The sequence below is a fragment of the Trichoplusia ni genome, chromosome 3 (genome assembly GCF_003590095.1).
Source record: "Trichoplusia ni isolate ovarian cell line Hi5 chromosome 3, tn1, whole genome shotgun sequence".
NCBI classification, from domain to species: Eukaryota; Metazoa; Arthropoda; class Insecta; order Lepidoptera; family Noctuidae; genus Trichoplusia; species Trichoplusia ni.
This window is the reverse complement of record NC_039480.1, coordinates 19627398-19648850: the sequence shown is the minus strand read 5'-3', so window position 1 is coordinate 19648850 and position 21453 is coordinate 19627398. Positions and strand designations below refer to the sequence as shown.

General features: G+C 35.2%; 1 protein-coding gene across 1 annotated transcript; it reads left to right on the top strand.

The window, feature by feature from the left end:
* The first annotated feature begins 1268 nt into the window (after positions 1–1268).
* Positions 1269–13031, top strand: LOC113508747. The gene is made up of 11 exons (XM_026891829.1): positions 1269–1459; positions 1851–2038; positions 2752–2835; positions 6398–6484; positions 7656–7779; positions 8579–8698; positions 9032–9186; positions 11162–11222; positions 11713–11822; positions 11994–12080; positions 12890–13031. Exons 2-11 carry the CDS (start codon positions 2033–2035, stop codon positions 12965–12967), a joined length of 912 nt encoding a protein of 303 aa, XP_026747630.1. The 5' UTR covers positions 1269–1459; positions 1851–2032; the 3' UTR covers positions 12968–13031.
* Positions 13032–21453: the final 8422 nt, after the last annotated feature.

Here is a 21453-nt window from a genome sequence, read left to right as displayed (position 1 = left end):
CTCTGCTCCTATAAGTCGCAGCGTGATGTTATATAGCCTATAGCCTTCCTTGATAAATGGTCTATTCAACACAAAAAGATTTTTTCAATTCGAACCATTAGTTCCTGAGATTAGCGCGTTCAAACAAACAAACAAACAATCAAACAAACTCTTCAGCTTTATATATTAGTATTCAGCTTTATATATTAGTATAGAATATAGAATATAGAGTATAGAAGTATAGATATAGATATGTATGTATTTAGGGAAGGTTTGAGCATTGATCACCACGCTAGCTCACTGCGGGCGATTTCAGATTCCAATATTTGGAATCCAGGTTTCCTCACGATGCTTTCCTTTGCCCTCATACCTTCCTTGTAATCTGTTGTAAAATTATAGACAATTTAAATCATGTTTACATATTGTAGGTAAATCATATTTAATTAGCAATTAAGGTAAAAAATGAACCCTGGTTTTTAACCTAGGATAGTAATTGGCTAGTAGAAAGATATGTCAGAAGTTTAAAGAGTAAAAAGGTTAAATTACTGTACCCTGAACGGTTGGTCGAGAGGCTTAGGTCACCATGCTAGATATACACGGTGATTTTTTAGTCGTCTTGCAAAAGTAGCCCAGTTCATGTACCCGACGTAAAATACCCCTAGGCGCGATTATTATTTTTTTATCATCAACTAAGATAATAAGTACGAAGAAAAATTAAAAAAGAGAAATCTGAAAATACTTTTAAAAATGATAAAAACGCCGCCGCCCGCGCCCCTCACCATTGATACAAGGCTCGGACCGCGCTCGCAACAGAGCTGTATTTCTAGAAAACTACGAACAGGCGACAACAAAATTACATCATCTGTGCAAATGTTCATTGTGTACCTGTTATATAACAGTTTAAGAGATACAGCCTAGTAACAGACGGACGAAATAACAGTTATACAGCGGAGTCTTAGGAATACGACTTCGTTTTTATTTTTCGACTTGAGAAAAAGTAGTTTTTGGATCACAAATGCTTGCCCTACACGGGGATCGAACCCGGGACACGTGTACATTGGTCACTAGTCACCTATTAGTGTCATTCCGTACCACTTGGATATCCGTGCAGTCATAGCTACGGAGTTATGTTTTTGCTATAAAACTTGTACAAAAACAAATTTGATTGTAAAATTAAATAATGATCTAACAGTTGGTATTGTTTTTTTATATAAACAATAATATATGAGCGCAGGTTTGATGACCGTCATCTAATTTTCCAGTGTTCGTGTGTCGTTTGCGTTAAAACAACGTTTATCGTTTTAAATTTCTTGAAAATCATTTAAAATTTGATAAACTAAACATTAACCTGGACTTAGATCGAATTTCCGGAGAAAAAATAGTTGACAAAGCTTTTGAGTGAATATCTTTCAAATTATGCGTTAAAAATTGTGTAAAGTTATGAGTTTTAATAAAATTTGTTAGTCTTTCAGTTTTTTAGGTAATTTTTCAAGTATTTTTCGGTTTCTAATGACATAGTTAGCTAAAACAAAATTTTGACAGCGTGAAATAAAAAAAGAATTAACAAAATCTAGCCATCCAATCCTAAATTGCATTGTCATCGGGTTTAAAGCTACCCTGAAAATTTCAGCCTGCTAGCTTATCGGGAAGTGAATCAAAATTGAGTTGCAAAAATCCAACCGGAACGACAAGCGACGTTTTTATAAACTTAATTTTCTTGATTGTTTGTTGGTTTGTCCATCCAGTTGGATTTTTTCAACAATGCAATTTACAACTATTAAAATGGCTTTAACGATTTTGATGAAATTTAAATAAATTTATATTTAAAAACGTGGGTTTTTTTGATGTTTTAAATCTATTAATTTCTACAGATAAAGAACTTCTGTTTCTATTTCATTGTGGACTTGTGTAGCGATCTTTGGTCTGTGATTAGGCAGTAATGTCTCGGTCTATTGGGTCGGACTCAAAACATGTATATATGTGCTCATTTCATAATAATTAATACACTTTCCGTCCGTCCATCACGCCGAGAACAAGCGTAACGTGTATCAAAATGAGGGTGAGTGTTTCTAAACATATTTTTTGAAGGAAATTTGTACATATAATATTAATTATAGGTACGATATCTTGATTATAGGTAAATCGGAAGTCGTGGGTTCGATTCCCATCCAGGACAAATGTTTGTGCAATGAGATTGATTTATTTATGTATTTATCAGTTGTCTAGTACTCATAATACAAGCTTGAAATATTATTATTTTATTTGTATCTCTTTATTTCCACGGGATAACTTCATGTGAAGAGACCCGGTCACTTTTGAAGGCGTGCACGGGGACACAGGTCCAACATGTAGGCCTTGTTGAGAACTTTAATATGAAATGTGATATGGTATCTGCCAGATTATTATTTTTAAGTAAAGTTTTCACGTTTTTGTGGGTTTCAAGACCTACTCAACAGATTTTGGGTGTTCTTAAAGTCAAAGTGTAAAAGGATGAACGCTAATATTTCATCATCATCATCCTAGCCTTTTCCCAACTATGTTGGGGTCGCCTTCCAGTCTCACAGGATTCAGCTAAGTACCAGTGTTTTACAAGGATCGACTGCCTATCTGACCTCCTCAACCCATTTACCTGGGCAACACGATACCCCTTAGTTAGACTGGTTGTCAGACTTTCAAGCTTCTGACTACCTGTAACGACTGTCAAAAATGTATCTATAATAGTCGGGACCCACAATTTAACTTTATAAATGAACGTTAATATTTCTATTTCAGTTTATCTGTTTCTGGTGTTTCCTATTGGCGGCGGCGGTCCGCGCTCAGAATTCTGGTTACTACGCACCTCAGACTTTCAAACAAGTAAGCAATAGCTATTTTGACCTTATTCAGCCCGGCTGTATAGAAAAGTGATCCTAATATTATAAACGCGAAAGTTTTTATGTATGGTGAGATTCTTTTAACGCCATACCATCTGAAATAAATTGTATGTATATGCGGAAATCTTTAGAATTTTTCAGGGAGAACTTGCTATGATGATTAACACGTTCACTGCGTTAGTCAAATTTGATTACTTTCAGTTGGTGCGGCATGGGGTCTATTATATCCGAAGCACGACTTGTGTCCGGTGCGTTGGTGGGTCAAAAAGATCCGATCGACTTACATTGGTTTAGCTGGACTTATTTTTATAGATATAATGATTAAAGCATTTTCTTTTATTTCAATATGTTGACAAATAAACACTCAATAAAAGGCTGAAATCGTAGGTAGATGCACTGAATGGTTTGTTTGTAAATAAAGGAATTGTCTGTCGGATCTTAAGGATCCGTTATCCGCACTGGTTATTAAAAGTATCGATACGTTTTTAGTGCTGTGGATGATAAAAAAAAAAACATCGTCATCGATAAAATATATGATATGTTTTCTTTTGAACATGTAAAATTAATTATACCGTAAGCTGGCTGAATTCTTTTCTGTTCCAATATTTCTATTCGTTCACTATGAGCTGTACTGGTTTATGGTGAGGGTCAATGTGGTGGCTGGGGATTGTTAACTGCAGTATTTTCGACGTGTAATGGTTGACCAGTTGACGGGTTGGCATTATCATACATAGTCCGCTTACCCAATATTATTTGTCTTGGGGGACCTTCGCTCAAACAACATTTTCCTGAATCGCTTCATGTTCAGTTCAGTCGCATAAAAACGCATCGAAACACACGCACCTCACTAGCTCAATTAGCATGTAATCTAGTGCGTTTATCGGGTCATCGGGCATCGGGTCGTTTAGAACCGATGAACGCACTAGACGTAAAAAATATTCCTTCAGTCGGCATCGGGTCGTAAGAACCCGATTCAATTTTTTCGAACCTATATTATCTATTTAACGAGGCAATTCCAAAACACTAACTGTCTCATTCATATTCATTGGGAGACCAAATATATCTGTCCCGCACCAGCGGCTAGCACAGTAATTTTTGCCCCGCACCGGAGGAAAGATGAGCATCAGATACAATCAACCCGATACCGCACCGAACGTGTTAAATAATCTTTTTGATCTTAAGGAGATGTAGGACAGCAGAAATCTATATATATATATCCATACGTCGGATATACAAAAAAAATTTCTTCATCCCTATGTTCACATATTTAATTATTATTTTTTTATTACAAACTACTTTCTCTGAGAAAAAAAAACGATGTTTATTTTATTTATTTATTATTAAATTTAACTTATTCACAGTCACAAAAAAACAAAAACTCCGACACACCCTGCAAAACATTACAATTGATACAAAAACTACATTTCCGCCAAACCGTATCGATTACCCATCAAATTCCACGCCGTGTAATGTATTGCTTAACCCACTTCTATAATTGGGGCATTAGCAATGTATTGCAATCTAATTGCGAACTCAGCTGTGACCGAATTGTTTGTAACCAGTCGGGTAACACAAATTGTGTTCCGTAATATGTAGGTACAAAAATGACTATTGTTTATAAGTATTTTTTTAACCGATTTCAAAAAAAGGACGTTATCAATTCGAGCAGTATTTAGTACTAGCTGTTGCCCGCGGCTTCGTCCCCGTGGGTAGTAGATATAAGTTATGATTTAGGTATACCTGCCCGGTTGTTTTCACATTTTCCATTGTATCTTAGCTCCTATTAGTCGCAGCGTGATGGTTTATAGCCTAAAGCCTTATTCGTTGAATGGTCTATTCAACACAGAAAGATTTTTTCAATTTGGACCAGTAGTTCCTGAGATTAGCGCGTTCAAACAAACAAACAAACTCTTCAGCTTTATATATTAGTATAGATATAGATTTCAAGAAGTGAACTACTATATCAGCAGCTGAATATTTGTGTCGAATTTCAAAAGTCTATACGTAACTATGTATGTTGGTGTGTTTGTGTTCGCACATCTCCGGAACTACAAGTCTGTTTTAAGTTATTCTTTACTACTGCAAGATCGTTTACTCAAAATCAGTTCAGCAGTTCTTGAGATAGGGTTTTTCTTTAAAGTCAGTTGTACGTAATTGTGTCAAAATGTCCATTCAAATCTATAATAAACTGCCAAATGAAATTAGAGAAGTCACTAAAATAAACATATTTATTAATAAATTAAAAAGATTCCTAGTATTAAAGGCATATTATACTGTAAAGGAGTTTCTGGATGATAAAACAATTGTAAATTTAAATCACCCTGCCTAAACAAACCATAATAAAAGTAACAACTATTATATTAATACTAGCTGTTGCCCGCGACTTCGTCCCCGTGGGTAGAAGATATAAGTTATGATTTAGGTATTCCTGCCCGGTTGTTTCCACATTTTCTATTGTATCTTAGCTCCTATTAGTCGCAGCGTGATCCTTTATAGCCTAAAGCCTTCTTCGATGAATGGTCTATTCAACACAAAAAGAATTTTTCAATTTGGACCAGTAGTTCCTGAGATTAGCGCGTTCAAACAAACAAACTCTTCAGCTTTATATATTAAGTATAGAGTATAGATTATAACATTATTATTAATTATTATTTATAGCAATATTAATGTGTCTAAATTGCTATTCCGCCCTCTTCCTCTCTCCTATATTTTTTGCGTGCCCAACAGGGTCCATATTGAACTGCTATTTATTTTCTACCATCTCTGTAACATATGGAATGCAATAAATGATTGAGTATTGAATTCGTTTTTGTTCATAAGCAAATATTATAGCGATTCTTAAAACGAATTCTGATAATATGTTAGTTATGTTATGTTATGTTAGGGTAAGATCAAACTTAGTAGCGAGAAATAGGAGACGCTTACGTCCAGAAATGGACTGACAGGGGATGATGATGATGACTTAAGAATTATAAAATTAAATAAATAAATGCGGACAACATCACATACATTGTTCTGAACCCAAAGTAAGTTGCTAAAGCACTTGTGTTATGGAATTCAGATACAACGAAGGTACCACAAACACCCAGACCCGAGACAATGTAGAAATAAGAATTCTTACATTTACCCGACCGGGGATCGAACCCGGGACCTCAGAGGTAGCGACACCTTGAAACCGGTGCGTACGCCACTCGACCACGGAGGTCGTCAAAAAAAAAATTGAAGAGATTGTTTGTTTGAATACGCCAAAGTCAGGATCTACTGATCTGATTTGAAAATACTCTCAGTATTAGGTAGCCCATTCGTTGAGAAAGGTTATCAGATACACACTATCACGCTATGATGAATAGGAGCAAAGCAGATATGAAACATGTTACAAAAAAAGTCGACTGTCTAGGTAGTCTAGGTACATGAGATACAGCCTAATGATGGACGAATGGACAGATTTACACATAGACGAACATGTTAGCCCTATTTGCGTCTCAGACGTTCCAAAAATAGTATATCTGATATATTTAAAATCTATGGTATAGATAACTTAAAATATTAACATAAAATTACCTATAATTTGGCAACAGATCCAGCCAGTCCTCTTCAAACCATTGGAAAGACCGTGGAACCAAAAAGCAGCTGTAAGCGACACTTAAACCGTACTCAATTATAAGTAGACGATAATCAGTCAGGTCTTTTTGTCTCTGTTAGACAAGTAGTGATAAACACTGTCTCTTAAATAGGTATGATGACAATTTTTTTTTGCAGTGTCCGTCTTGTAGTTTTTTGTATAATAATGGATACGTATTTTTTAATTTGTTCCGCAAACATAAATTGACCAAATTACAGTGAATGAAACTTACGCGTGACGTCACGATTGAGTATAAATTTTACTCTATCGTTACGTCACAAGCCCTCTCCTAAACTTCAAAGCAGTTAATCTTTGTCAATTCTAGTATTTCTGAAAAAGGAAAAAATACGTGTCTCATACTTTTCAATTATCTAACTGAGGGACTAATGAGATTTTGATTTTGATACCCAGTCATCATCCCTATTAAAAGTAGACGATAATATCAGGTCTTTTTGCCTCTTTTAGACAAGTAGTGACAGATACTGTCTTTTAAATTGTAGTAAGGGTATATTCTATTCTAGGTGTTTTGGTCTCTTTGGTGTTTGGTCTATCTTAGTCCTATTTCTGAGGTTTATATTTCTTCTTTAGTAGGTAGTGGTAGTTTTTAGTGTTTTTTTATTGAATTTACGATGTTCTACAATAGAATTGTGTAGTGTTAAGTATAAAAATTGCCTGAAAAACGGCCTTTTTGAATTTTTAAATAAGGTATTTGCCGAAAAAGGAGTTTTGTCCGTCGACAGATTTCCAAAAAACATTTTGAGACGAATTTTTTGTTTTATCTCCTAAATAAAAATTTAAGAGCATACAGTTATCTAAAATCTCGTGTGACGTCACTTACCAGTACGCTTTTACTAGCAAGTGATGCTGCTAGCCCCCACTACCATATTTCAGTTTTTTTTTATCTTTCTTGCTTTTTAAAGGCCTGACGAAATGAAAAATAGTTATTTAATATTTCTTGATAATCTATCTGACGAACTAAACAGATTTATATTATTAGATTTAGTTTTAAATTTTTTGGTTTCGAAAAAAAAAATAACAAATACTTATAAAATATTTTTTTGGAATCTATCTGACGGACGAAACAGATCACTTTATCAGATACCGTGTTTCGAATCAAGCATTTTGCTTTGACCTGTTCAATATATCATTAAATGTATCTAATATCAGCCCATTCTTCCCAGGGTGATCCTTACCAGCGGGCGTTGTTCTCACCAGCTCGCAATGATGTCGTTCCTCAAGGCACAAGTATAAATGAGCCCTGGAGGGGACCAGCCCCAGTCAGCGAGCCCTGGAGAGGTAAGCAGGGTACGGAAATGAAACTAGTTTTAATTAATGATGCACGAATAGCTGACAGGTCCAAACTGCTATATCCTACACAGCATGACTGATTTCAGCGATATTTTTAGGCTATTAAATGTTGCAACGGTTTACTTTCACGTATTTATCGGGAGTGCCCGAATTTCGGACCCGACAGGAGTCCTTAATCATGAGCTGACGCGTGAGTTAATCGTTGCATCATTTAATAATGAATCTTTCTCACGATAGTTACTATCAATTTTTTTTTTGGCTTTCTGTCCAAAGCCCTTCTAACCAAGTAGTTTTCCAACAATAGTTTAGTAGGTACGGCTCCAATTAATGACTGGCCTGTTGGTCTAGTGGTTAGTGGCCCTGACTGCTATACCGGAGGTCGTGGGTTCGATTCCCACACAGGTTAAATGTTAGTGTGATGAGCACGAACATTTGTTCTGTGTCTGGGTGTGATTTACCTGTATTATGTATGTATTTAGAAATATATAAGTATGTATCAGTTGTCTAGTACTCATAATACAACCTCTGCTTATATTGACGCTAGATGGCGTTATGTGAAAGTTGTGGAATATTATTTATTTGAATATAGAAATTGAAAGACATGTGTGTAATATTTAGATACAAGTTGTTATTTGTGAGTTGATAATAGCTAACGATGTAAAGAAAGATATAATATAGTCAATTGTCATTTTTCTCCATAATAGTATCCAGTATTTTTTTAATTGAAGCCAATTTTATTACAGCCGTTTAATTAATATTATCAAATTACTTATTTTTTTAACTTGTATGTTTCTAGAACCGAATCACGGCGGTTCTGGCTCAATCATACCGAAGTCTGAACCATGGCGGTTACCATATGGCCTGACAAAGGAACAGCAGGCTGCCATCTTGCACCACAAACAATCTTTGTCTTCTGGTAAGTACAAGTATAGGGCTTTTAATCCTACTAATATTATAAACGCGAAAGTTTGTATGTATGGATGTTTGTTCCTCTTTCACGAAAAACCAGTGAATCAAAATCAAAAGTTTTTATTTCAAGTAGGTCGTATTCCAGGCACTTTCAAAACGTTACAATGATGACTCTAGTTGCGCGGTTCCAAAGTGTCATTCTTATGGAGAAGAACCGGCAAGAAACTCCATAAGTTACTCTTTTTAAAAATAAATGCATACACAACGATTTCTACAATATTTTGTTTATGCAAGAACAGCCTAATATAGTCAAATGATAAAAAAAAAGTTTTTTTTTAAGATGGCGCCTTCCGCTTCGAGTACGCGTCTGACAATGGCCTAGCGGCCGGCGAAGTGATAGAACCTGATGGTTCCAGGGTCGGGGCCTACCAGTACAAGGATCCTAGTGGCCAGCTCGTCAAGCTGAAGTACAGAGCTGGAAAGGATGGGTTCCAGGTGAGATGGAACTTTATCTATACTTCTATACTAATATATAAAGCTGAAGAGTTTGTTTGTTTGTTTGTTTGAACGCGCTAATCTCAGGAACTACTGGTTCGAATTGAAAAATTCTTTTTGTGTTGTATAGACCATTTATCAAGGAAGGCTATAGGCTATATAACATCACGCTGTGACTAATAGGAGCGAAGATACAATCGATCACGTGGACGAAGTCGCGGGCAACAGCTAGTTTGATAATAATAGCTGAATGGTAGATCACGTCAAGGTTGTTGTGTTGATCGTGGATTCGATCCTGGGACAAGTGTTTGTCATCCAAGAATTAATTTTAAATCATCACCCATCCTAGTTTTAAATGAACTAGGTTATGATTTAATTTTTCAGAAAAGATTTAGACTTAATGTTATAAATGCGAAAGTAACTCTGTCTGTCAGTCTGTCTGTTACGATTTCACGTCTAAACCACTGAACCGATTTTAATGAAATTTGGTACAGAGATAGAGTTGACTTTGAGAAAGAACATAGTTTTTATCCCAGACTTTTGAAGAGTTCTCTTGGAATCGCGATATAACCGACATCGACGCGGGCGAAGTCGCGGGCGAAAAGCTAGTAGAATATATTTATACCGATAGTCAATTTAAACTATTCGCATTAAAACTAAAGTTCAAAACGTGGTTTCATCTATTGAATTCACTCCGGACCCAGTATCAAACATGGCGGCCGCGTGGTTTGTCAGCTTGGTCAACCAAGTGTGGTTAATTACATAAGTTTATTGAATCCAGAAACAGCATTAAACTGGATTTGAGCCGTCCTACAGCAAGGCGAGAGGATATAAGTTGTCGTATCCTACTAATATTATTAACACGAAAGTTTGAAAGTGTGTTTGGATGTTTGTTACTCCTTTAAGCAAAAACCACTGAACGGATTTAGACGAAACTTGGTACACAGATAGTTTTAAACTGGGACTATACTATAGTTTTATCCTGGTTACTTTGGATTTGTTGCGGGGGTAAAGGTTTTTTGATATAGTAACATAATATAGTGGTTTCTTAGGTTTACGCGAATGTTAGACATTGAAATGAAACTACTTTTACGGATTTTATCGCGGTTAAATTTTAGATTTCTTTGGGCAGACCATGATACCTGCAAAGGTTTCGAAACGTCGGGAACTAAAATCTGAAATGGAACCGCGATAAAATCCGTAAAAGTAGTTTGATTTCAATATTAATATTAACATAATAATTAAATTAATGATAAAGGTTGCTGTGACTTTGGTTAAATAAATTTGCCAGTTTTATCCGACTGCGTTAAAAGGGTTATTGTTTATTCAGATTAAATCGATATTATGCAGTCTGGCTAAGCCTAAAAGAAAAGCTTGTAAGAATACAATAATATAATATAAATAGTAAGGATTTCATATCTAGGAGAAAAGTGGATGAAGCAACAAGCAATTCCAGGAGGAGCAATGATGGGCATGTGTATCAGGCTAACTTATTGCCTATGCATATCAGAATTATCATAAAATTACATATTAAAACAGTTGCTGGAGTTTAGACCTGCAACTATGTGCATAATAATTCAGTCTTTGAAACCCTAGTCCACATAAATACTTAGACCTTTGTTTAGTCCTAGCTACCGCATTAGGTTAAGTAACCTGTAATGGTAGATTAGTGTGATAATTAAATAAATAAATAAATAATTTAAAATTTTAGCACATTTTCAGACGCATAAATTTCAGTTAAAGAATAGTCAACCATCCGTGACAAGACTGAATTAATCTTGGTTATAATTGAATTAACACACAACTGCATGTAGGGAGCCGATGCGTAGCATAAATTAGAACATCAATGTTCTAAAATTATAGCCTCGTCTGCTCCACCCCACCAAACGCCACAGCAGTAGAAATTAACACTCCCCTGTTCCTTTTTCTTACTATCTTATCCGCTTTTAATTACGACATATCTCTTCTTCTTCAGATCCTGGAAGGCAGTCATTTACCGAAAAGCCCAGAACCGGTGCCTCCACCAACCAACGGAGGTAAGTTTAACAATAATAAGGATGAAGACATTTAATTTTCAATGCCTATATTGTAGTTTAATGAATAATAATGAATACGTCATTGGCCTAGCTTTTTCCCAACTATGTTGGGGTCGGGTTCCAGTCTAACCGGTTTCAGCTAAGTACCAGTGTTTTACAAGGAGCGACTGCCTATCTGACCTCCTCAACCCAGTTACCTGGGCAACACGATACCCTTTAGTTAGACTGGTTGTCAGACTTTCAAGCTTCTGACTACCCGTGACAAATGTCAAAGATGTATGAATAACATCCCAAAATTTAACGTGAGTTCAGAAACACCGAGGAACTCGTAATGACATATATGGTCACCCATCCTCGGACCGACCGTATCAATTGTAGCTTAACCAGTGATCGATCAACTTGTGCATTTGAAAGTTAGCTACGAGCTCCTCTTATTATTTGCGTATCTGATTTATATGAGTTAAGAATGATATTCTATTGTCACTTTCAGACAACTACTACCACCAAGCTTATGCCCAACAGCGGCAGCAGTACTCACTTCAACAGCAATACAACCAGCAGAAGCCGGAGACACAGACTTGGGGACACAGCCAAGGACAGGTGAGAAGTCTTCCATCCTTTTCTTTTGCTAAGCTGGCTCCTGTCGAAGGAGTCTTCCGTCTTTTTTTGCGAAGCTGGTCACTCATGGACAGCTAAATCTTTTAATATTGACTCAACCTCACGAAAGTTCCTTACAAAATATATATGAAACTTGTAACTGGAATATTTCAGGGTTCCGGAGCAGAACAGCGACCTGCTGGTGGCCAGTACTTCGCAGCCAACTGGAGACCTTCGGCAGCAGGTGAAGATGATGGGCAGGTAGGAAAACCTAATCGGATCTAATTTGACATGCATCCCTACTCCATACTAATAATATAAATGCGAAAGTACCTAACGCTTTTACGTCTAAACGACTGAACTGATTTTAATGAAACTCGATACAGAGATAGAGTTTACCTTGAGAAAGAACATAGGATAGTTTTTATCAAGGACTTTTGAAGAGTTATAACCGACATCAACGCGGGCGAAGCCGCGGGTGAAAAGCTAGTCTTAAAAATAAATACACATTTGAATCAAACTCGTATACACCTCAATGTTCTTAATTTTTATGTCGTAGCAATGCAATTTGACATTCGTAGCTAGGTAGCTATAGATAACCAACTAAGCCATGTAGTCTCAAACAAATGTTTGTGTGATGAGCAAGATCATTTGTTCTGTGTCTGGGTGTAATTCATCTATATTATGTATGTATTTAGAAATATATAAGTATGTTTATCAGTTGTCTAGTACTCATAATACAAGCTTTGCTTAGTTTGAGACTAGATAGCGTTGTGTGAAAGTTGTGGAATATTAATCTTAATATATATAAATCTCGTGTCACAATGTTTGTCCTCAATGGACTCCTAAACCACTTAACCGATTATAATAAAATTCGCACACCATGTGCAGTTCGATCCAACTTGAGAGATAGGATAGTTTAAATCTCAAGTTATAGTCGCAATTTCTTCTAACCACGCGAACGAAGTCGCAGGCAACAGCTAGTTTTTTTAATAGAAATCTTAAAAGACTTATATGTGAAATACTTAGATTCAAGATTTTTTAAATTAAATAACCTATTTTTTTTTCAGTATCGCGAAAATGAAGTTGAGAACCAGAATAAACCTCACAGCTTTGGAGATGGGTATGCCTTCGCGTTCCAAGGATGAAACAACAACGACAGACACATCTGCAATAAATAACGACATTTAAGTATTGTAACATAAGTCTCCTTTCTGACGCAGGCGGTTAAAAAGGTTTCTGACCAGTGATATATTTGACTAAGGGCCGATTTTTCAATCGAATTTTCTATCACCAGTTAATTTTCTATCTGAGGAATTAATATGGCTGCTTATACAAAAGCTGTCAAAACGTCAAACATATTCGTCGAAAAATAGTTATCTGGCGATTGAAAAATCGGCCCTTAATCCAATAATAAATGTGTTTAGTCCGTCAGATAAATTACCAAAATATGTCAAATAGTCCGTATTTTTCATTTTATTACATCTTTAAAAAGGAAGAAAGATAAAAAGCTGAAACATCACTTGCTAGTAGAAAGCGTACTGGTAAGTGACGTCACACGAGATTTTAAATCACTGTATACCGTTCATTTTTTTTTACGAGATAAAATGAAAAATACGTATCCGGTATTTTTTGGATATCTGCCTGACGAAATAAACATTTTTTTTGTCAAATATTGTATTGGCAGCTGTAATTTTAAAGTTAACGCTCAAAATTTAAATGACAATTATCTATCCGCCATTTTTTTATAAAGATGTTTCTGTAGTAAATGGTTTTATTATATCCTGCCTTTCAGCATACAAATGTTATTTTTCGTTTTGCGTTAGTTGAGTTTTGACACGAAAATATTTTTGTAAAATATTAATAGTTATCAACAATACGTAAATGTCGTTATTTATAATTATATTAACTTAATAATACTCTTTTACTGTTTAAGTAAATTATATGCTGATATATGAAAACATATTTATATTTTGTAAATGATTGTTTTATTTTCCCACGTTTTACACCCACTTTTCTTGTTTGTGTGTTTGTCGTTCCGGTTAGATTTTTGTAACTCAATTTTGAAGCACTTCACGATAAGCTAGCAGGCTGAAATTTTCAGGGTAACTTCAAACCCGTTGGCAAAGCAATTTACAAATTTGCATGGAGTTAGGTACATCTAAAAACGTGTTTTTTAGATTTTTCAATTCTATTAAATTTATTTTGCATCAATCACAAATTAAAAAAAAAACATTAATTCGAAGGACTTAAGATATTTTAAGACCCAGTAGATACTCATAAAACGATATGCGTATTAAGCTAAAAAAAAATGCAATTTATAAAAAAAAACATTAGATTCAATTGAAATGCCATATGACATCACTTATCAGTTCACATTTTTTCGAAAAGTGACGTTCAATTTACCCCTTTGTTTCACCACTCTTGACGCGTTTTATAATTCTATTCCTTCATTCAATTAATGAAATAAAAAATCCACATCTAATATAATTTAAAAATCTCTTTCTAAACATCCTTTTGTACGGCAAAGACCGTTCTTTCCATAAAAATATTTATAACATTTTTGACCTACTATTCTGCCTACCCCTTTAAGCTAAACCTATTCATAGCCGCGTAATGCGTTGCTATCAGTAAAAATAAATTAATAAATAAATAAATTTCAATTCATTTCTATTCCGTACACGTCGAGACCCTGTTGATTGTTTTAAATTTGGTTTACATGAAACTGAATTAACGAATTATAATCTTACTAGTTGTCCCGGCGAACTACGTACCGCCTAACAGTCGATGATAACATGTAGGATCTTTTATTTGCAACTTTGCCATATTTTATTGCCGTTTAAACATTACCTGGACTTTCACGAATGTTTCAAGACTAAAATCAGCCCAATCGAATCGAATCGTAGCTAACTAAGTTCGTTTCCCTAAGAAAAGGCTAGAATGATGATATTAAAGATTCAATAGCATTGCAAACTCCAATCGGTTTGACATAACTTTCTCCGTAACACGATTGTAAAAGAGATGGACAGTATAATAATATTTGACGGCGCCATGTAAACCTTTTCCAACGAGAGTGCTCGTCGACATCCTTAGTATTTGACCTACTCTCCCGGCAAAGATCAAAATGCAGATGGGACACGTCTTATAAAAAACCGACACAAAGAGAGGGGCTTTATAAGTTTGACGTATCCATTAGTCTATGGCATGTGCTCACTGCTCTTTGACGGTTGAAAATATTAATAAATAGTTTGTTTAGTATTTAGTCAAACTTATAACAGCCCTATTTTTGCATCGGAGGTTAAAATAGTGATGACGACTTTGTATAAAAATGGCTATGTAGTCAAATCAAATCAAATTAAATGAAATCTTTATCGCATACCATAATGTTACATAGGTGGTAAATTATAACTAGGTTCACAGCTCATTATGGACCCTGTCGGGCACAGTCGTCATTTAGATAATTCAAAATAATAGACGCATATGTTTTTTAATTTTTCTGAAAAACTGAAATTGAGAAAGATAAACTGCTTTCAAATTTGGGCTTATGACGTCACGATATATTGTAAAATTTAAACACAATCGTGACGTCACGAGTAATTTTCATACACTGTAATTTGAAAAATTCATGTTTGCAGGACAAATTAAAGAATACGTATCCATTATTATAAATTAAACTACAAGACGGACACTGGAAACAAAATTTCATCATCCCCATTGCTACTCAGTGCCGGCGTAAGGGCCACTGACACCCCGGGCGAAAATATTGCGGCGCCCACTTGAGGGAAGCAAAAATCTCTTTAAAAAATATGCATATGCACAGAGCGTAGAGCACAGTTCTGAGGGTTTGTACCAGGAGAGGCAAGAGACTCCAACTTCAGACCTTGGCGCTCCCCAGGATTTGTCGCCCTGGGCCATCGCCCCATCACGCCCCCCCTGACGCCGGCACTGTTGCTACTACCTAACCTTGCGTAGTGATTATAGAAACTTTCCTACCTACTTTCCTCTCTGCACAACCTAGTCTATCCCCAAGGGAGGTTCAATTATCATTCCCTTTTATTATCCGGGGCTGCGGCAGACACGTTCAATTTGATCCCGGGTATACCCGGCCGTGTATAGACCACATCGGTATGCCATTGTCAAAGGAATGTGTGGTACTTAATTATTTAAATCTATTTATGATTGTGATGTATGGGTGGAGGAGTTTGAGATGTCGGAGTGTGTTTTTTAAAGAGAAAATTGTCTTTGAGGAGAGCGGTTAAGGAGGTTTATATACGGGTTTACTAATATTGGAAAGACGAGAAAGAAAAAAAGAGAAAACAATTTGTAAAATACTTAGTTTATTATTATTTAAAGGTACATGATTAATTTCTAAGTTTGGGCAGTGTCTCACTTATTTTCTTTAGGGTTTATAGCAATATTCAACCATCTCAGTCCTCGTTGTAAACAATTCCTATACCAAGTCTTACTATGTGATACTGTGTTACAGTAACATGTGTTGTGTTGTCAGATAGACAGTCGCGAGGTAACATACGGGGCTCAGCTGTCGGTGAGACTGGAAGCCGATTAACATAACTTAGGAAAAGCCATGTTTTTATAAATGTTTCCAACTAGCTATAAATCGAAAATGATCCCACGAGCACACAAAATCTGGATAAAACTATCCTATGTGTTAATCCTTATTATAAACTATCTGTGTACCAAGTTTCGTCTAAATCCGTTCAGTGGTTTTTACGTGAAAGAGGAACAAACATCCATACATACAAAATTTCTTGTTTATAATATTATTATTAGTAAATTGTATGTAATTTTCATGTCCAGTTACTTACGTCATGCGAAGAAATTGTATGTCGTCCTATACGTGTTAATAGTCCAGAATTTCTTATGCGCATAGAATATACCTACGCATAGCATAGCATAGACCGCGTGCCTCGAACGCCGGCTAGATGTGGAGTTATTAAATATTTGACGCCTCCTGAATTCAGTGGAGCACGATCCAGTAGGTTGGCAATTATTTTGAAAGGTTTTCGGACATTTTTGTAAAGTTTTTTTTTTAAAGTTCGCGGCGTTAAGTTTTGGATTCAACCAGAGGACTTAATAGTTATTTAGAGGTTCCCATCCGAAGGTAAAAATGGAACGCCATTCTATTCATCTGTCACCAGGCTGTATCTCATGAACGGTGATATCACAGATGATAGTATTTTTGTGACCGCTATAACAAAAAATAAATACAGATTGAGATTAAATTTTGTTGGAGTGATAATCTGCGCATGAAGGCTGGCAGGAGCTGGATGCGAGCAGCCGAAGATAGATTTCGATGGCGTGCAATTGGGGAGGTCTATGTAGAGTGGACGAATATGGGCTGATGGTGATGATGATGAAAATTTGTTGTCTTTTCCCGATTTGTTTTTCTTTACCATATATGTACGGAACTATAAGTGTCCCGAGTTCGTCGCGTATTTCACTAGTTTTCACACAAAATAATTTAAAATAAAAAATATATATCTATAAACGGCTTAACATATTCACCCTACACCTTACTTAATGAATCGATTCCCATCAACATTCAGTTTTCGATCTTATTTCTTGGATTCAAAGGTCCATTTTCCCCTGCACACTGTTTCCATCTCGCTAACTTTCAAGAATTTTACCTCGGACACATTTATTTTCGACTCTATTGCTTTTAGAATAAGGTAGGAAATGCTCTGTTTTTTCAAATATCTACCTAATACAGTTATGAATAATTGAGTTGGTCCTGAAATAAATTCAATACAAAACGCGTTTTCTGATGTATTTTATATCTATAGCGGAATATCTATTGACGAGGAATTGGTTTTATAGGTCCGTGAAACGAGTTCGATTCTTTGTGTTAAACATTTAAAAAACAGTTAAAATTCACCCCCTAAAACTATTAATCGATTCAACCGATTTTTATCAAACACTAGCTGTTTCCCGCGGTTTTACCCGCGTAGTACACGATCTCGTGGTTATTTTATAGTTTTTGTTGTTTCTTGTCTTTGCCAAAAAGTTTCCGTATTTTCTCACCGTTCAAAATTTTCCTGGATCACGGATATGACATGTCTAGATTAGTCTAGTATATAAATAACTTCAGTCGTTCTCGAGTTTTAGCGACACTAACGAACAGCAATTCATTTTTATATATGAAGTAATACACACTTTAATGCAAAATACGTATACTTAATTGAAATCGTTCATTTCCGTTCAGGAGTCTTGATGCGATAGACAGACAGACAGACACACGGACAGTCAAAAAGACGCGTAAACCTTATAAGACCTCTCTTTTTTCGTGAGAGGTTAGAAATAAGAAAAAAAAAATGGAAAATATATACAAAAACATTTTTTATTTCTTCTCAATTTTAAAACTTTTTTAGACGTAAAAAAACTAAGGACAATTCTCATAATTATATTGAACTTTAGCATTCAGCCTTAAGATAAATACTGCAATATGAAAGCGTATTAAACTTGGAAACAACTATTATGGAGTTACTACGTTGCCTAGCAACGCACGTGCCATATCCCCGATTGAACCAATTTTTAGAGATTCTATAGATCATAACCTACAAGATTTTCCCTAGCGTTAACCCCATACAAGATCAATATCAAAAATCTAATATATAAAATTCCCGTGTCACGATGTTAGTTACCGTACTCCTCCGAAACGGTTCGAGCGATTTTTATGAAATTTTGTATACATATTGGGTAGGTCTGAGAATAGAACAACATCCATTTTTTATAGCCCTAAGTGATATTTTTTTTATTTTATGGACGAAATTGTTTGTTTTTATTTTTTTATGATGTTTCACTAAAAAATACATACAACAAGAAATAATTTATTAGGCAAAAAAACGTTTGCTGGGATTAATACAATAATATTCGAAAACTTTAAAGGATAACATTACATAGTGTACGCGTATTTATGACAAAATACACTTACAACATACAGCGAATAGATATTATAATACTAGCTGTTGCCCGCGACTTCCTCCGCGTGGTTAGAAGATTATATAGTTATGATTTATACCTGCCCAGTTTTTTTCACATTTTCCATTGTATCCATTCAACACAATTAATGGTCTATTCAACACAAAAATTTTTCAATTCGAAACAGTAGTTAATGAGATTAGCGCGTTCAAACAAACAAAGAAAGTCTTCAGCTTTATATATTAGTATAGAGTATAGATTTGTAAGCCTTGATTGATAAGCGGACAGGTGTAATATCAATGCCTTATTATCCAACCAGCTTAGACGATCTATAGTATACACGGTGATTTTTAGTCGTCTTACAAAAGCAGCCCAGTTCATGTATCCAGTGACTAGAACACGTCCATGATAAAAGAATACGTATTTATGAGATTTGAATAAATTTAAAATGCAATTTTTATTCAATACTATGATGCATTTCGTAGTTATTTAGAAACAGCTCTGTTGCGAGCGAGGTCCGAGCTTTGTAACAATGGTGAGGGGCGCGGGCGGCGTTTTTATCATTTTAAGAGTATATTTCAGATTTCTCTTGTTTAATTTTTCTTCGTACTTATTATCTTAGTTGATGATAAAAAAATAATAATCGCGCCTAGGGGTATTTTACGTCGGATACATGAACTGGGCTGCTTTTGTAAGACGACTAAAAAATCACCGCTTATTATAATAAGTATAATATCTTCAAGCTGTACTATATGTTTAGGTATAGTCAGCTGTGTTGATTAGTAGCAAGTGCAGATCTGTGTAACTCTGGCCGCGGAGTGGAATAGGACGTCTATGGAGACGACGGGAGATAAATAATTTGTTTTTTTTTGTGAAAACTTAATAAGAATGTTATTTATTATTTATTGTTTGTTAAAAAAGGGATTTGTCTGATTGCTCCGAGCAATCTTTAACGATTTAAAAATTAAATTTATTTTACCATTTTTCATAAGGTAACGTAGGTTGGTAAATTAAAAAGGAAAACATTTTATCAGGCTTACAATTTCGGGATATTACAAAAATAACTCTCAACAGATATACCTACATTTTCTAAGCAAAATATATTTTTAAATCGTCTTTTAGATGTCTATATCTAACGTATGCATCATGTCTTTAACTGAAGCACTGTTTCAGCTGGTTGTCTACAACTTTTCTACAACAATATACATTACGACTCCATTCCTTAACTGTCCGTCCATCTGTCCCTAAAGGACGTTAAGTGTTAGACAGAGACAAATATTGTTAGAGGGAGAGGACAGTTCTCGGCTTAGTTACAGGGTAACCATGTAAAACTAGTTTTATAAAACTGTGTCGCGATAAAATTAGCTAGAACGTGTTACAGTACTTTTGTCTGGTTTTAAATAAAAAAAGGAAGTTTTCTGGCGCTCTGTAAATATCTATTTTACAATATAATGTATAGAATTTAAAGAACTTACTATTATATTATAGGAGGGATTTAATCCGTATGTCGTGGTGGGTTTCAAAAACAAGTCACATGCACAAAGACACCCAGACTCAGGACAAGCATTCGTGGATCAAATAAATGCGGGCTTAGCGGGGATTAAGCCTACAAGTATATTAATTAACGCATTAAAAGAAGGGTTAAATATTGGTTTATAATAAAAGCGGTGGTTTATTTTATTCTTAAGCTAAAAATCACATTACACAGAGTAAACAGTTATAGTTCCAGATGGTATCGTGGTCACCCTACTGACCGATGACTTCAGCTGGTATCGCGTTACGCTATACATCTCCGAGTCCCGCTCATTATGCTGAGGGCCTGAGTGTTTCATATTGCATTAGCGGCGATTAAATAATTGAGATGTAGATTACTTTATTGAGATGTTCAATGGTCCCACGGTGGGTGCCAATGTTTGCTTCAAGTTGGGTGCCATTAATTTTTACAGGAGTAAGTCAAGACCTATGCAAAAGGAACATATTAGATGTATATCTATTACGAAACTTAAGTTAAATGGTAGATTATTTCCAATGTTTTATTGATGAGCGGTTTCCCCACGGTAGGCGTCAATAGCGTTTGCCCCACGTTGGGTGGCAATAACGGCTGGATGTTTTGATCGGTGATTGATTGATGTTGTATAACTAACTTTAAATCATTTGAAATTTTCCGTTATTGACATTAATCTTATAAGAAGAATTAAGATTTTTAAACCGGATTACAAGCCCCACGGTGGGCGCCAATAACGACATCAGAAAAATCAATTTAATAAAAACTTTACTTGAAATAAGTAATTATACAAAAATTCAGTACTAGACATCAAATTCTTTAACGGGAACTTAAAACGACACTTACTCTCTTTTGTATTGTTTATATGTTATTATTTTACCTTATTTTACCTTAAAATAACAGAGACAGCATGATTTAAAACCTATTTATTAATTATAGTTGACAAATCATATTATATTCAAACTTGGGTAAGTATTCAAACAACAAATCTACCACCAGCGTAGCATTTAAAAACTACGATTTTCAAAGCTCGTAGTCCCGTAGCACCGTAGCAGTTTCGTAGAAGGCAGTTACGGCGTAGGCGTTGTAAAACCCTACGATATATTTTTATAGGCGATTTTGAAGTACTTTAAAAATATTGATTTTATTAGAATAATACATTGTAGTTTTTTTTAAAACAAGCTTTTGCTT